Below are 18,636 nucleotides of genomic sequence, written 5' to 3'. Positions count from 1 at the left end.
TTTGTTTGTGGTCGTATAAAAAGGAGTTCTTAATTAAGAAATAAACTGATTCGCTGAGCGCAGCTGGATACACCCGCAGAGGTACTACCCTGAACAGCTGGGGCAAAAATGGACACAATATTCAAGCTTGATACAGGTCTGAATTTGGATTGTAATTAAATATTTGACATATTATAGTTTCTGAATAAATGTAGTCAATGAACTTGAAATCGGTTATATGAATTGAATTTATATTCAATTAAAGATTTCTTGCTGTTGTGCAATACACTGTGCTGTTTTGCAATACTTAATAAATCTGTTGCCAGACTATAAACAAATAAAGTTCAATTTCTTCTCAATGTCATATTTGAAATTTATGAAAATCAATAGGGAGATTACATCAATAGCTATAAATAATTCACCAAGGTTTCATGTGAACTGCTTAAAGCATTTTTGAGTTGTTGTCCAAAAACTGGAAAATCCCCCCTTTTTTAATGAATAAAACCCCATAACTCAGAAATGTAAAATCTAAAATTTATAAAATTCTAAAGGGAGCTTACGGGTTGATAATTTAGTCTTGGATGCAAGATTTTTTTATCAGTTGTTAGTGGCTTTGAACTAGCTGTCAGTAACTGCGAGTACTCTCAGATTTGTACTTAGTGTCTTTTTGTTGTTTGGATGTACAACTACCCGACCACGTCCACTTGTATTTGTATTTATCCATCTGATGATCATGAGTTTAGCCTCTTTCAACTGATTTTTATAGTTCTTTCTTATATTGTACTGTTACACCACTGTCCCAGGTTAGGGGGAGGGTTGGGATCCCGCTAACATGTTTAAGCCCGCCACATTCTGTTTGTACATGTATGTGCCTGTCCCAAGTCAGGAGCCTATAAAAGTGTAATTCAGTGGTTGTCGTTTGTTTATGTGTTGCATATTTGTTATATTTGTTCATTTTTTTACATAAAATAGGCCGTTAGTTTTCTTGTTTGAATTGTTTTACATTGTCATTTCTGGGCCTTTTATAGCTGACTGTGTGGTATGGGCTTTGCTCATTGTTGAAGGCCGTACTGTGACCTATAGCTGTTAATTTCTGTGTCATTTGGTCTCTTGTGCATGTGTGGAGAGTTGTCTCATTGGCAATCATACCACATCTTCTTTTTTATATTTACATCAACAGATATAAAAAATTCACCAAAGTCAAGGTGAGACAACAAAACTTAGTTGTAAGATCTCTGAAATTTTTTACAGGGTACGAGTTTTTCTCATTGTTGGAGATTGAACGGTGACAGTAACACCTGTAACTGCTTAAACCCATTTCTTATGCACTTTAGTTAAGATAAACTCACTGAATATCATACCACATCTCCTTATTTTTATATGCATTACAATTTACATGTGCATGTAATTGTAAATATATATATATCAGAACAAAATTCATTGCGTCACTTTTATTTATGCATCCTTTGGCACAATACAAGTTCTAAAATTACACAACATAAAACAACTAAATGTTATTTCAGATGAAAGTTTTGTTTCAGTTCCATTCATAGGATTTATTAGAATTTTGTATGTTTTGCCAAGTCCAATAATTCGCTCTATGTGACATAGAGACATAGTTGACTAAACCACCAGGTGTCGAACATTCAAGAATTTTCAGTGTTTCTGTTTTTATTTGATGAAAAGGTTGCCTGAGCTCTAGGAGCTTTAGGTTTTATCACGGGATATTCTGTGCTGTCAATAATAATCCAAGTCATAGGAAACTTTAATTTGAAGTTGGATGGTGAAAAATACCTGACTAAACCACTAGATGGCCAAGTGTTAGCCTCACACCACTGTTTAGACATAAAAACAATCCATGTATACACAATATTCTTAACACTAGATTCAATCTAGAATCTAGACAGTTCAAAGTTGGTTGTATGATGCCTCAATTTCATCAAAGTCATAAAAAAACTGATTTTCAACTGACACCCTATCAATTTGAAAATATATGTATCTCAAACAATGTGCTGCTGGACCAAGTGTGGTCAAAACAAATAAAAATTTAGTATACAACTCTAAACCGGTATAAAAATGCATGGCTGTGTCACGTGTCTTCATTTCAAAATTCTCTGCTGAAAACATAGGCATTGATGGTGTTTGCGTAATTCCATCTGTGAAGCTCAACATTAGCTCGGCAGTTGGTGGTGGACAGTCATAAATCCTTTCTGCAGTATGAATGACTTCTTCAGGAAAACCAACTTTACAATCAAAACTTTCCTCTAGATTTCTACTACAATATTCATCAAGTTTAGTTCTTTTGTTTTCACAGGAAACTGCCCTGATTTTTTCTTTTGTGGACGATTCAGTCTCTTGCTTGGTCCAGGAAAATAGGCTGGGAATTGCAGTAGACTTAAGTCTCTGTATGGTGGGTTTGCGCCCTGAAAAAGGTTATAAAACATTAGTTTTTTTATAATTAAATGAACTTCCATTAGCAATGTATACTTTGTACTACCTGGCGAACTATTAACTAGATTTATTCATTACAATCTGGATAAAACTATGTTTGCCTGATTCAATGTATGTTATGTAAATCCAAAGGACAAACAATGAGAGACTTATGCAACAAACGTACATTGTTTGTACCTAAATAACTATAATATAGATGAGAGCATGTCATTGTTTTGTTCCTGTTAACATTGTCATTGATATTTTTCAAGAAAGTCTATGAGGCATAGCTGATGCATTCCTGTCATTACTACATTAGCATAATTACTGCTAAAATAATTCTCAGTATGATATACCTCTTGTAAGAAATCATTATAATTGTAGCAATCACCAAAAAATCTCAAACAGATCACATTGAATCGTAATCCAAAAAATTATGACGTCTTGAATTACCCACCCCCTTTTATTCTAAAACGATAATTGCGGTTGTAAACAGACTTTGGTTTATTCGCATGGCGATTACATATATAACTATATATTTCACAAGGAAAATAGAGTTTTACCATGAATAGTTTCCTGCACGTAGTCTTTTTCAGTAAAACGTGCCTTGCAAACAACAGCTGATTGAGATGGACTCCACGATATCATCGTGTTCTCGTCCAATCTGCGTATGGGCCATGGCGTTGATCCAACTTTTCCTTCTTTTTAAGTCATTTGGAAATGCATGTCCTCCTCTTAAATGACATCCAGGTACACAACAACAAGTACTTGGCATCGTTAATTAAAAATATAACTGAAATAGTTGCACAGTGCAGAAACCGGAAGTAGAGTACAGGATCCGCTACCACGGCGCCACCTATTCAGGAACGATAATTTGCTACTTCATATAACTGCGAAAATAACGTTAGACGGGTTCACGTGCATAAACAGAAATGCGCTTTAAATTGTATAATATAATTCATGTTCAGTCGACCTTTAATTATTATATCAACGACTGAAATGATTTATAAACATCTAGATTGCAGATAACACTCGAAATTAACCCGAGCTCTTTCCACACGGAATTCAAATAATTCTAGTTTGTCAATCGGTTGACTGCTTATAATGCAAAATACTAATATATCAAAAGTTTTTAAAACTAACAAAACACAATGATCGTTTCTCTATTTCCCAATGTAAATGAAATGAAACAAAAAACATTTTATATCGCAATAAGAAGAGGAGAGAATTCAACATTTCCGGATCTACTTGGAGTCTAATGACCCCCCACGTAGATAAGTTGGATATCGCGGAAGGAAGGATTAACCCGGCAACTAGAAAGGCATTAAAGCACTGCCTTTAAAAACGAAAGTAAAGTTTTTGACAACGTTATTTTGCACAAATAAAGAGTCTAAGGCAGATATAAGTACGCTGATGTTGCACACTTCGAATGATGCACTGCCAATTTAACAGTTTACATCAGAACTTCGAATTTGAATCAAAGAAAGTTTAATATCGTTTTTTTTTTAATGTCAATCATTGGGATGGCCAACTCGGCAACTGATTACCATAATTGCCTTTTGTTTATTTAGTCTTAAATTAAGGGATTAAAATCAGGATAATATATAAAATGTCCGGCTGGCTAAAAATAATTTTGGAAGCCCTGGTGTATAAGTTTCATAACATTTGGTTGAGGAAAACTTAATTTAGAGAACGGAAACTAAAAAATTCAGCAATTTTTCCATTTGTAAATGGGCACAACTCTAGATAGGTAAAAGTGACGCCACCAAAATTCAAACTTGATCTTTGTTTTGTGGTATTTAGCATTGTGTATAAGTTTCAGAACATTTGGTTGAGGCAAACTTAAGTTAGAGAACGGAAACCAATTTTGGGACATACGGACGTACAGATGGACAAGGGTAAAACTTAATGCCCCCTCCACTACAAATTAAGCCCTCATCTAATGCCAATATGCCAGACAAATTCAAAAATATAAATAATGATGTCAAACAGACAAATTTTGATGTCCCACAGTCTTGTGAACATTTGAAGGATGTTATTTGGTAGATTACAATACCTTTTTTTCATTTTCAAATTCAAGTACAAAGAAAGGGTAAATGGAAAAAAAAGTCACAAATTTGGAAGGAAAAAAAGTTACACATTTGATAAATGTTGGAAAAAAAGTCACAAATCTAATAGGAAATAAAGTCTTATGTAGTACAAATGTTTAATAGTATTTCATTTCTTTTCTCTTCTTTCAAAGTTATATGGAACTTTAAAAGATAAATAAATGACACAATACATGTATGAACAAAATATATACTTTTTAAGGTTTTAAGTATCATAATCTGTCCAGATAGTAGACGATTGATAGGAAATGTAAATAGTTAATTGGTGTCAACAAATTAATAACTGCCTATTGAATTGTTTTAAAAGCTTGACATTTTCATTGTTTATAATCTTAAATTCCAAAAACACAAACAGTGAAATACCACACCTCTGTATTCTAACATTAAAAGATGTTGACGTATTCTGAAACACTATGCAGTTCAGTGTTCCAGCTTGAATCTCAGGGCAGAAGGGTGCTAGTTGTCCTAAAGGGCACTTTAACGTTATAACCCAGATTTTAAGGGCAATGTTGGACAATGTATAAATTACCTTGAATATTGCTAGGCTCAGCTGGAGAACATTAGTTGTATTTAAATCATATTCAGAAATTAATGTGTTCTTGATGTTGGTTCCAGTAAGAATTTTTTTATTTTATCAAATTATCATACCATGAAACAAAGCATATCATTTTGATGTTAATCTAAACAAACTTGTACATTTGGTAAGGAAAATAATCATAAGAAATTTCAATGTTTTATAACTTATACCAAAATAAACAAGTAGTTTTGAAAGATGGAGTTATACATGCAAAATTGAATGTTTAATGTAATTAAATTATCTACATTTAAATTACTTGTTCAAACATATAGTATATATGTTATTGAGAGTTATTTATTATCATTTGAATTGTTACAAAAAAGTATTTTTAAGTGCACACCAAAGTGCTCCTCAGTAAGGAGTTGTATAAACATTACAGGTGAGACGGGAGATTATCATATTATATTGATGCAATAATATATTGCAGAAGGAATAGACAGTTACTTTTTTCTCCATCATTGTTAAAAATAAATTTGTTGAGTGCTCCTATGTCAGGAGGATTATAAAATACAAGAAGTAAAACAGGAAGTGAATCTTGTTATGTTCAAAGTTCAAATTTCTTTGATTCTTCTTTAAATTTCATACTCATGGTTATGAAACAAAACATTTTTTACCAATTAAGTCAAAACTATGTATGCCTTTAAAATTGTTTAAGATTTTATTTTTTATGTTATGCCTACTGAAATAATTTTTTTATGGTGTACATGCTGTACATAAACATTACAAATGGATAACATGTGGACATTTCATTCTGTATTAAATATCTAGTATTTGTTCAATTATCTTAAATCCACTAATTAGCAGTAAACAATCATTAACAAAGGTGATAAAACTGCCAAAGCATTAGGTATTTAACTTAATCCCATTGTCAGTTAATTAGTGTTACACAATCAGGTAACAATTTTACCGGAAACGCCAAAAACGACGGTAGGCATGAAAATTTGGAAATTTTATTTTTTTGAAAAGGCAGAGGGGGCATTCTTTTACTTTGGAGGGTAGAAGGGCAGGGGTAAGGGCAACCAGGGTGGGCCGCCCTTCTATTTAGGGCAGGCGGGAACACTGCAGTTGATATTAACTACATACAATTTCAAATAATTTCTCTGTGACTTTTTCTATACATAATTAAAGAACCTTAGTGGGCGCGCTCACATACCCCAGGTCCCCACATTGTCATTGGAGAAATAAAATAAGTGTAAGAAACAGAAATTGTATCAGAAAAAAAAATTGAATCATAATTTCCTGTCAAAATGCACATCTACATAGTATGTCCTTATTATCTACACAGTTTCATGAAATTCTGTTGTGTGGTTTGAGAGGAGTTGCAATGACAAAAGGTTGCAGTAGTATATTGGGCAAATAAGTTCAAAGGGGCGTAACTCCTGGAAAAAAAATTGAATCGTAATTTCCTGTCGATATTCACATCTACGTAGTATGTCCTTATTATCTGAAAAGGTTTCATGAAATTCTGTTGTGTGGTTTGAGAGGAGTTGCAATGACAAAAAGTTGCAGTAGTATATTGGGCAAATAAGTTCAAAGGGGTGTAACTCCTGGAAAAAAATTTGAGTCGTAATTTCCTGTCGATATGCACATCTACGTAGTATGTCCTTATTATCTGAAAAGGTTTCATGAAATTCTGTTGTGTGGTTTGAGAGGAGTTGCGATGACAAAAGGTTGCAGTAGTATATTGGGCAAATAAGTTCAAAGGGGCGTAACTCCTGGAAAAAAAATTGAACCATAATTTCCTGTTGATATGCACATCTACGTAGTATGTCCTTATTATCTGAAAAGGTTTCATGAAATTCTGTTGTGTGGTTTGAGAGGCATTGTGATGACAAAAGGTTGCAGTAGTATATTGGGCAAATAAGTTCAAAGGGGCATAACTCCTGGAAAAAAAATTGAATCGTAATTTCCCGTCGATATGCACATCTACGTAGTATGTCCTTATTATCTGAAAAGGTTTCATGAAATTCTGTTGTGTGGTTTTAGAGGAGTTGCAATGACAAACTGTTGCAGTAGTACATTAAAGTAAATAAGTTCAAAGGGACGTAACTCCTGGAAAAAAAATTTAATCGTAATTTCCTGTCGATATGCACATCTACGTAGTATGTCCTTATTATCTGATAAGGTTTCATGAAATTCTGTTGTGTGGTTTGAGAGGAGTTGCGATGACAAAAGGTTGCAGTAGTATATTGGGCAAATAAGTTCAAAGGGGCGTAACTCCTAGAAAAAAAATTGAATCGTAATTTCCTGTCGATATGCACATCTACCTAGTATGTCCTTATTATCTGAAAAGGTTTCATGAAATTCTGTTGTGTGGTTTGAGAGGAGTTGTGATGACAAACTGTTGCAGTAGTACATTAAAGTAAATAAGTTCAAAGGGGCGTAACTTCTAGAAAAAAAATTTAATCGTAATTTCCTGTCGATATGCACAACTACATAGTATGTCCTTATTATCTGAAAAGGTTTCGTGAAATTTTGTTGTGTGGTTTTAGAGGAGTTGCGATGACAAGAAATAGGACTGAAGGACGGACGGACGGACGGACAGACGGACAGACGGACGGACAGACAGACAGATGGACGGACGTTGCATGGGGTATAATAAAAGTCATTAGTCATATAATACATAAATATGTTTCCGACTACATATTAATAAAAATCTATTCAAAAGTAATATATTCTCAAAGATTCAATATATATATATATACCAAATTCACTAATCTATTTTTATTATTGTGACTTTATTTCCTGTGACCTTTTTCCTGTGACCTTTTTATCTGTGACTTTTTATCCATCACTTTTATTCCTACATTCCAAGAAAGTGACCTTATGATATCTTCTCTTTTATAGAAGTCAATCAAGCATGAATTATTGGCTTTTAATAGACAGTTTTGATTTTGTTCTTAGAAAAAGATACATGTACTTCATTTCAATATGCATATATACTTACCTTTAAGAACAGCCTCTGATTTACAAACAAATGGTAGTTTTCTCAAACAATTTCCAAATGCTCCATATCCATTCTTTTTAAAATAAGCACATTTTCCATCCCCTGTATCTGGCTGGTCATCTTCCCATACACCTTTTTCCAATAATAAAGTTTCATTTTCGTGACTCCATAATGCCTCATTAGCCGTCAACCAAGTTTCTCTTCGACTGAGACCTACGATATACAGTACATTTTTTTTAATATTGTATACAAATTTAGCAGGATTTCAATAAACTACTAGAATAAACATATTAGGGACAGGACACCTTGTAATCTTTTATATATTCTATAATAACTGTTCTGCAGCGTTTATTATTCTCTCAGATAAAACAAATCATTAAATAATTATAAATATGTTCCTGTAAATAGGGTTTACAAAATTTATGAGTCATAATCATCAAAATATTGTTTTACTCTAGTTTTTGTGATTTTTTTTTTAAACTAACAGATCACCGTCAAGCTATTGACCATACATTTGTGTATATAAAGTCATTCTGTTTAGTAAAATTACAACTGGCTACAATTACGAACGATTTCAAATGTTTGCCTCTGAAATCATATTGATGCATGATAATAATAAATTTTTCTATTCATTATGCGTGATGCCTTTTATCTTTCCCAATTTAATTTTGGTGACACAGAGCATTGTCAAAATAAAATATGGTAACTTTATTGAAAAAGTCCTGAAAGCTTCGAAAGTCAGAATGTTTCAATATTATAAAACATAAAAAAAAATCATAGCTGTCTCATAGGTTCACCAACTAAATGGAAAAACTTAAATTTTGTCCTCCTTAAATATGTTAGGAGGAACTTGCATAAAAACTAAACAATTCCCAAATCTTTCCTTTACATATGACAAACATTTCGTGCCGTCCCCACCATTTTTGACAATCAATGCATTTGAATGGGGACATATAGTTGGAATCACCCCTTGTATAAATGCCTGGATCCGCCCCCGAGTATGATAACGTGTATAGAAAAATATGTAGGTTATGATTCAAAATGAAAAGCCTTCATACATAATAAATTGTATAATGTATGGTACATACAATTCAAAAAAAGTATTCTACAAACAAAATAATGAATCAAAGTTCGTTGAAGCTAGAAACTGAGAATCCATCAAATTCAACCACAAAAAATTCTTTCTAAAACAGAAAATACATTGAACTTTTGTATATCTAGTCAGAGACAAATATATATTCGTATGATATGTCTCTAATCTAGTGGATGGTAGTCCTTAAACATTTTCTAACTGCACAGATTTGTCTGTACTCAGAGTAGTTTTTTGAGATGTAAAAACAGTCATTTGCGTAGGTATGGCAAACCAATGGGAGATAACTCCAAATTACCCTAAATAATTGTTCCCAGATGTGTGTAAAAATAAAATCTTTGGGTGACCTCCGATTACAGCCTTCTATTAACTTAAGTCTCAGAAGGTTCTGACTGCTTTTGATAGATATTATATGAATATTCATGATTCTGTATATCATAATTTTCAGGAATACAATGAAATATTTGAGGTACAAACAAGAGTTTGAAAGTTACATTCGATTCAAAAAAATACAAGGGAACGTTATACAGCCATAAAATGTACTTTTTTATTAAGTTTAATATATTAATTAAATAATTAGGTCCAATAAATAAATCTAGATAGCTGTGTTCATATCAAAAGTAATTTTTATAAATAACCCTCCTTTTTGTGTATACATAGTTATTTCCCTTGCATGGACAACTTTTGGTTTAGTTTTGATTGGAAATCAGCGTGATAGTTTTTTTTTTTGTATTATACAGCCAGTTTATTGCGATTTAAAGATAGTTTAACCATTTGCCATTGCACACGAGATAGTAAGGATACTGAATAATCGGTGGTTTAACAACAATCAATATATGTATTTCAACATGTTCAACTAAAAGCATACATAGGAATCCATGCAGTAGCAGCAGTTCACTTCGTCTGCTATTCACAGTTAAGGTTTTAGAAAAAAAACCAACATGGCAATTCGTTCCCTTGTCATCAATTCTCCCCCGTCTTCCATCCCATATTGATAAAAGAAGATTCCCCTACCCCCCTTTCCCCGACTGCCAGGCCTCTACAATAACTTTTTTTCCAACTTGTCCAGTAGGACAAGTACATACCAAAACTTACTTGTCCGAATGAAATTGTAACTTGTCCAACAAAAATCTTAATAATAACCTTTTTTGCATTTTAAGTTGATTCAAGGAACAAAATGAATTAAAACAATAGAACAGAATTTGATTTATATCTTTTGAAATACCTTTTAAAAATATGAGTCGAGAACAACTGAATCTAGTCATGTCACAGGACTTATGTTCTAGTTTTCATCAATGCCAAAGTCTCATCAGACTCTACACATGAGGCACCGTCTGATAGGTCTGTCAATTTCCACTCATTGGATTTGTATCCTGGTTTTTTAAGTTGAAAAAAGTTTCTTCAAATTCAATCAATAAAAAAAAAAGAAGATGAGGTATGATTGCCAAATGAGACAACTCTCTGCAAGAGACCAAATGACACAGAAATTAATAACTATAGGTCACCGTATTGCAAGTATTGTTTTTTTCTTCTATATATGATCAAATATGATTTGGGAATTTTATGGTAAATAATTTCTTCATTTTTATTTAAAAAATATTTTTGTTAAAAAAAATACGGTATGGTATTTATTATAAAGCAACAGAATAAGGTAGGAAAACGAGGTACTGATTTGTCTTGGTCCCGAAATGTCTCCTGCGTTGCCAAACTGTCTATTAATCATGTCTATTAAATATGTCTCCTACAGTGCCAAACTGTCTATTAAACTTGGAGCCGAATCGTTTCCGAGCTGGTGACGAACTGTCTTGTAAAGTTACCTTATCTACAAAGCGCATCCTGATTCGGATCAGTAAGACTGGTTTCCGAGAATAGTACATGTATGCCTTTTACCTGTTAAAAAGTACCTGACAAAGAACCAGTTTTAAATTATCGATTGCAAGTAAACATGTCAAATTAATACTTGTGTTTATCTTCTTTTCTTGTTTTTTGTTTATAATTACTTTGTTCATCAAAGTTGGATTAAATTTATTTTCTGCATAATAATTTAACTTGTCCCGTCGGACAAGCTTGATATAGCTTTTACTTGTCCGACCTTTTTTTCCTCTGGTACCGGACAATCGGACAAGCGTTATTGTCGAGCCCTGACTGCCACTTTCCAAGTTGAAAGTTATATTAATTATTATACAAATACTATTTGTCTTAGAATAATTAATATAACTTTCAAAATAATATTAATATGGCCCTATTTTTCAGACTGTATTTAACAGTAAACTCTAAAGATATTATTTTTTGTATACATATTTTTGTGTGTGTGTGTGATCACATTAACTGAGTTGTTGAAATTTTCCCCACATATATATGTTCTAAATACAATGGTATAATTAAATAAGGGACTACAGCTATCTATGCATACAGACTGTTAGAGGATTATCGAGCCAAAAAATTTGAGATAATACTGGAGATGGTAGGTCTCAAACCATGTTCGAAGTTCTGTTCAAGATTTGTTTTGCATGTAGTTGCAACGGAAGTGCAATTTTTTAATATGATCATGTATAGGAATACATGAACTAATCAAGTTTTACCTTGGAGCTTACCACTTTCTGTATTGATCAGTATTGAAGCAATTTCATGTCGAGAAAAAAAACACTAGCGAACACCATGCAATTTAATATATATCCTGAAATAATAAGGGGACGAAGTCCCCTATTACGGTAGAAAAATCAATAAAAAAAAAAAAAAAATATCGGGAAAATTTTCATTCTACTAATGAACTCAAAATCGTTAACTTTTTTTTAACTTTTTTATTTTCCCGCATTTGCGCAGAAATCTACTTCCTTTTTCCGGTCTCGTTTGCATGATTCTTTAAGTAAAATATATATTTATCAGTCAAGTAAAATATAGGAAGGAACAAAATACCAATTCCATTTTTAATAATTCCTTGAATGGCTTGATATGAAAAAACGTTACCTGATAGCATTGCTTTGTCTACATTGAATATGACGTCATAACATAAATAACACCACAACTAAAATTCCGAACAACAGAACCGAAATCGGAAACGTAAGGGTATTTTCGTTTCTTTTTGAACAGATTTTGAAGTTAAAATATGTTTGAATTAAAAAAATATAATTCATACAGACTTTGTCCCCTTTCACAGGTAACGCCTGCCTCATATTAATTATATTATATCTGGGAAGCTGCAAGTCATACTAACAACTAATGCTTAATACAGTGAAACTTGTCTAAACCAAACCCTGAATAAACCGGAAACCATGTTCTGAAGTCCCTTCATCTCAGATTCAATGCATTTTGAACTTCAGTCGTGAATGAGATTGGTTTACAGATTTCACTGTATAAATATTGTAACTGATATACAGATATGAATTTACTTTACTTTTATACATACAAGTATTTACAGTGATCTGACATAATTGTTTTGTTTGAAATTTCTCAAATAAAAATAATGTTATATTTATTTTCATTGTTTTTCAGTGCAACAGGTATTTTAGACCTGTAGTATAATTGTTGGAAGGTTGTTGTTTATTGTTTATTTTTATTTATAAGCATAATCACTATACATGCTATATGGGCGTTTTTCAATAAAAACTTGAATTCTTGTCCTAGCCACTTTTAAAAAAAATTGTTTGATCTTTACAAGTAATTTTTTGTGCAGTCAGTACATTGAATTAGATTTAACATTTTTAAGCAAAGAAACACACTATTTTTAGAGGGATTAATAAGATATTGATTCATGAATGGTTCAAAATAACCAAAATGGCATGTCCCTAGACCTCCTGTTCAACATTTATACTCCAAAATATTGTAAAAAAAGGTAGAAATAAATGTTATTTTTACTTAATATAAGTTCTTTAATTATTCAAAAGTATGTTTAGAGCCAACATATTTTAATAAACAGCTTTTGACAAAGGATTTTTAATTTTAGAAGGTGTGTCCCTGACATTCCTGACAAAATGTCCACTACGAAACGAAGTCATTAAATTTTGCAAATAAACAGTTTTATAAAATCAATGTTTGCAAGAGATATAAACATTAGGGTCTTACAAAAAAGTGATGCTTTAATAACGGCAGTTAAATTGTTGGCAAAAAAAAATTGAGCACATCAAATGGACCAGAGTGATACCGTATTTTTGTCAATGTCCACTACGAAACGGGTCAAATCTCAATCAGTATCTGGTTTTAAAGTTATGAAAAAAATATCAGTGTACAGCTTAGTACGTGCTTTGATGAATAGAATCATTCTTGTTACTATTGCAATATAGGGATTGTGGGGAAAAAAATAAAACATGTGAATATGTCCACTACGAAACGGTCACCTACGAAACAAGTATGGGAGAAAAACGTTTCGTAGTGGACACTACCACTACCATGCAGTCGTTTTTTACTATTTTTTCAATTATATTCGTGCGAAACAAATAACAAGGGTTAGTTTCGTGTAATTTTCAGTATGTCTTTATCAACATAGAATAGGATTGATGTCAACTACGAAACTTTTTGTCCACTACGAAACGGTTTTGTCAACTACGAAACTCATCAAAATGTCCACTACGTAACATGAGTTGTACCTTCATATGTGAAGTACTGTCTAATCTATATCGATAAAAAATGGTTCTCCAATTCAGAAAAAAATGAGATCTTTCTAGTATATAAAGTAAAACAAACTGGAATGTCTATAGGAGACATTAAAATGCAATAAGATGTGCAAATGTCCCCTACGAAACAGTACATAAATTATGAAAATAATATTATTTTAAAGAGTATTTAAGATTGCACTTCTTATTTACAAACAGGTCTATAATAGAGGTATTCAAAATAACTCTTGAAATAAAATTTTAGACAAGTTGATTTTCAATTTTTTTTAGGTCTGAAATTCACACTTTTATTGAAAAACGCCCATATAAGAACAGGAACATATATATTGACATACTGTTCCCAGATAAGAATAAGAATATTTTATTAAATAGAATGTTAATGAAAAGGAACACTCTAAAACTATTATGACTATACAAAGACAGATGACATACTTCAAAACTTTTCTCGTCTCCCATTCGGACAAATTTGCATACAAGTGTAATTACGTCTATTTGCGTCCATTTGTCATGATAAACCAAAACCAGTTCAAAAGATCAGAGTTCAATTTTGTATACCTTGAGTGACTTGTTTTCATAAGCATGGAAGATTTTGATAATTTCTGTCTGCCTGTTTTCTGCTTTAACCATTGTTATATGTTGCGTCAACAAAAGCACGGACTTTCCGTGAAAATGGAAATTCTCTCCTCCGCAGCATTCAATCTCCCGCCAAATTCCCAATACAAAAAGCTAAAATAGGTATTTCCACATCCGATTCATCTATTTACTTTTTTTGGCAGTGGCTATTTTCAATTTGCCGACGCCGGCAAAATAGAAAACATGCTATTTCGACGGCTCTAGGTAAGTGGAAGCCAATTTTGCCCAAAAATGATTTTGTTTACAGATATGCAATTCAAATAACTTTTTTTTTCATTAACAATTCAAATAACTGACTATTATTTCTGACAAAAGCAAATTTAAGGTGGCTCGGGTGTCTTCCTCCATCTTGGATTCTGAAGTACATGTAGCAGATAACTTTGGTCTAGATCTTTGATTAAATGTGCAAATTTTGAGAGTAGTATGCAATTTATGTGTAAGACTTTTGATGTAATTATAGAAAATTGTATGTTTTATCATGATTATTGCTGCAATTTCTCAAAAACACCTTATTTGTGTTTGATTATTTTTTTTTCAAGTTTGCCAAAAAGGGAAGGTAACTCCGATAAAGTCATTTTTATAATAGAAAGTGTTGCAAGAAAACAAGTTCGGTGACCCCATTTTTTCTTTTTCTTATCTGAAAGCATGTTATAAGAGCTATCTTCTCACATTATATCTTAAAATTCTATCAGATAGTTTTCTTTTTATCACACAAAATTTGATTTTCCATGCATTATCTATACAAAATCTGACAATTTTGCACTATCTGTAGCATGAAAAAAAGTCCGGTGACCCATACTTTTTATTATATTTTTGAAAAAAGCATGATAAATACTTCATTTTGACAAATTATTAAAAAATTCTATCAATTTTAATTAAGACGCCCTAGCCACCTTAATTTGAACATTTTTGACTTTTGAAGCTATGTGATTTGATTTTGTTAGATTGTAAAATGTCTTATCAAATTTATATTCTATGAGATTTTTTATTTTTATATTTTTACAAGATACAGTTCAAAACTTCTGAGATTTTATTCTTATGCATACATGTAGCATAAGACTGTGACTGATTTAAGAAGTAATTTCAGCAACATATTTTTATATGATTTCATTGTTACAAATGGATGCTCAATATTTTTCTATTTTTTTTTTTTTTAGAAATTCTTATTTTCACTTTGACTGATTGTTTTTCAACGATTATATGTATCTCAAATGCTGTTACTGTAAAACAAATTCTTATTTAACTATACAAGTACTAATTTGATTCTTTTTATATGCTGACAATGCACATTTCGTAGTACTTTTCATAATTAATATCAAAATTAGATTATTACAAAGAACCGGGAAAATAACAAATTCACTATATTGCCGGCTATTGCTATAGAAATATGCTATTTTGTCGGCTTTAATAAAGATATTTAATCAGAGCCGGAAAAATAGCCGATGCCTCCTTTTTTTGTGGACCCATAGATATGGTGGACCCTGATGGATTTTTTGATATTTAGAAATCTAAAATTTTTAATTTTCTGTCCTTTACATGTATTTCTTATTATATATTTCAAACTTATGAACTTATGTGGAAACAGAATGAGATTAAAATAAGCAATGTTGCTGTGTCTCTGTGCCTTATTGTTTATGGTGTATTATCTTATACATCCCCCATGATTTGATTTATTCAAGGATTTGTATAGTGAGAGTCTATAGATACAAACCTTTGATTTATTGAAAAAATATTGTTTAAACCAAACTTCCGTAAGCTTTTCGATCACCTCTTATTGTATCTTTTTTCTTCCATAATTGACTAACCTGACCAATAATATTCCCATGTTGACTTTGCTAAATGATCAACTGCTTTTAATTCATCCACATCTTTCACCCAAAACAAATACTGGCCTTGTCTGTAAAGATAACAGATTTATAACATGATAAACCTTGCAAACAGTTCTTTTATGAATTATGAGATAATTAGATTATTATTTCCATACAACGACAATACGACCAGGGTAGAAGCTATCACGTGACGAGGAAACAAGAGCAAACAAGGCTTGAGAATTCATCTAGTGTGGAGGGAAAGGGCCATTGATATTTTACAGAAAGAGTCTACCTTTGTTGAACCATGGAAGTAATATTGAATAAATTTGAAATTTAAATATTACTTCCATGGTTGTACACACACGAAATTCTTAGACACAAAAGAGGTGTTTTGAAAATCTGTTACTACAGTGCAGTAAGGCAGATGCTTTTTCAATAATTCAGAACTTGGCACTTCCACTGTTAGTTCGGTATAATAAAATATATAATTGTATATATAAATATGTTTAATATTTATAGGAATAATAATAATCTCTTTTGTTTATTTATGATAATGTGAGTAATAAAGGAATACTGTTTCCATACAACGACCAGTCATATTTATCTGAAAGAGAGGCGAAAGCTATCAAAGGGACATTCAAACTCATAAGTCGAAAATAAACTGAAAACGACATGGCTAACAATGAAAAAGATAAACAAGCAACAGTAAACAAAACACAACATAGAAAGCTAAAGACTGAGCAACACGAAACCCACCAAAAACTGCAACGGGGGTGATCTCGTGTGCTCTGGAAGGGTAAGCAGATCCTGCTCCATATGTGGCACCCGTCATATGTATAAATGTCATATGTGAATAACGATATCGATTTATATGTGTACATTCATGTTTATGTGAATAACGATAAAGATTCACGTTTTCGTTTACGTTATGTTATGTGGATAACGATGGCGATTCATGCATGGTTCCATTGTTTCCATGCATGTTTATATAATTAGCGATAGCAGTTCATGGTTCGTTTCAGACAAATAGCAACTCCCTATTAACAATAGCGAATTCTGATTGATATTTTAGTAATTAATGTCTAAAAAATAATTTAATCACAAACTGAATCTGAATGCTGCTACGAAAGTCGCAAAGACGTGACAATAAAAAAAGTTTGTAAAGCTTGTAAATTACACGCGGAAAAACTGTTTTGTCGACGCTTCCGCGCTTTGCTTGTGTGTTTGTTTCAATATCGGATCAAATTCAGGCATCATTTTTTCGCTAGATATGCATTGTGTATTGTTTTTCTTCAAAAAATTAAATGTTGTAGAAAAAATGTCTGCTTAAAACGGTGTAGTGTTAAAATCTAATTAACGTTTAAAAAAATTACAACCAAAGATTTTTCTATAAAGTTTGATAAAATTAATCTAAGAAAATAATGCAATTATTCAAAGATGCATGGTTAGCTATCGGCAGAAAAAAAAAACATATGTGAGTGCATTCACTGCCTCATTACATCCTTTTTGACACTAGCTGCTGATTGTGGTAACAGGCAATTGATGGTGATGGGACCAATAGGTTGTTAGCCGCTAGTGCTGTGTAGCATGTTCGTTCATGGTAGATGCAGGCCGTGCTGACACCTACTTAAGAAAGCAATTAAAATCTGTCGTTAGTTAATTGGTTTGGTCTTTTATACTTAGCCGTAATCATAAATGATACACTCTTATTATATTCACCTAAAAATCTTTAGCCTAATATGTAAGATTTTATCCCATATTTATAGTGTTTACAACAAAAAGATAGATGTCCTGTCCCAGGTCAAATGAATCAATATTTCTAAGTAATTCAAGGCTCTTGCAGAATCTTTATAGATCTGGAGATTTATGGGCCATTAAAAAACGTAAAAAGTACTACTTTTAGTTATTTTATACATGTATCATAAAAAGTGTCGTCTTAATAGAATCGACATCAGAAAGTATATCAAGAACTGTATGTTCTCTACCGAGGAGATATAATGCTGACTGTATGTAAATGATGCAGCACCGAATTATAATATACTAACAAGTTGCTTTTTAAAAAAAAAAGACAATACGTGAACCTTAGAACTTTTTTATGCTATTTATTAATTCAACTAAATTAAAAATTATATTTAGTGCTTTCATGTGTGTGGAGGATAATATTTTCTTTTTAAATTATTGTAAATCATGACAATATGAGAGTGGTGTTAATTATAAAGTGAGATGAATACAAAAAGGGAATGTGTCCATGGGACACACGTGATGCCCCTGTTTGCATATCATATAAAGTTTTAAAGGGACATAACTGAAGAACGGTAAAAGTGACACTACCCAAATTTGTAGTTGGTCTGACTTTTGTGGTAATAGGTATTGCGTATAAGTTTTATAATATATGGTTGATGCAAACTTAAGTAAGAGGACGGAAACTTTTATGTTTGTAAAGGGGCATAA

General features: G+C 31.9%; 2 protein-coding genes across 2 annotated transcripts in view; both read right to left on the bottom strand.

Annotated features, from left to right (window-relative positions):
• The window catches only part of LOC127710082 (uncharacterized), a 467,780-nt gene that overhangs the window by 422,618 nt on the left and 26,526 nt on the right, over window positions 1-18,636 (bottom strand). The window contains exons 4-5 of the mRNA XM_052215826.1: window positions 16,180-16,271; window positions 8,042-8,254 (exon numbers count right to left, since the gene is read on the bottom strand). Of these exons, the coding sequence (XP_052071786.1) occupies window positions 8,042-8,254; window positions 16,180-16,271 (305 nt within the window). The remainder of the gene's footprint in view (window positions 1-8,041; window positions 8,255-16,179; window positions 16,272-18,636) is intronic.
• On the bottom strand, window positions 1,416-3,231 carry LOC127710093 (uncharacterized). The gene is made up of 2 exons (XM_052215846.1): window positions 2,973-3,231; window positions 1,416-2,402 (listed from the first exon to the last, which is right to left on the bottom strand). The coding sequence occupies exons 1-2, from the start codon at window positions 3,055-3,057 to the stop codon at window positions 1,888-1,890; spliced, it is 600 nt and encodes a 199-aa protein (XP_052071806.1). The 5' UTR covers window positions 3,058-3,231; the 3' UTR covers window positions 1,416-1,887.

Source organism: Mytilus californianus, unplaced genomic scaffold, assembly GCF_021869535.1.
Source record: "Mytilus californianus isolate M0D057914Y unplaced genomic scaffold, xbMytCali1.0.p SCAF_7, whole genome shotgun sequence".
Taxonomy (NCBI): Eukaryota; Metazoa; Mollusca; class Bivalvia; order Mytilida; family Mytilidae; genus Mytilus; species Mytilus californianus.
The sequence above is the reverse complement of the archived record's forward strand: the minus strand, read 5'-3'. Positions and strand labels throughout refer to the sequence as shown.

Excerpts from the sequence above, each read along its gene's own strand:
- LOC127710093 (XM_052215846.1), bottom strand. The coding sequence starts at position 3,057 with ATGATATCGTGGAGTCCATCTCAATCAGCTGTTGTTTGCAAGGCACGT. Across the intron at positions 2,403-2,972 it reads CGTGCAGGAAACTATTCATG|GGCGCAAACCCACCATACAG; the intron begins GTAAAACTCTAT and ends AACCTTTTTCAG.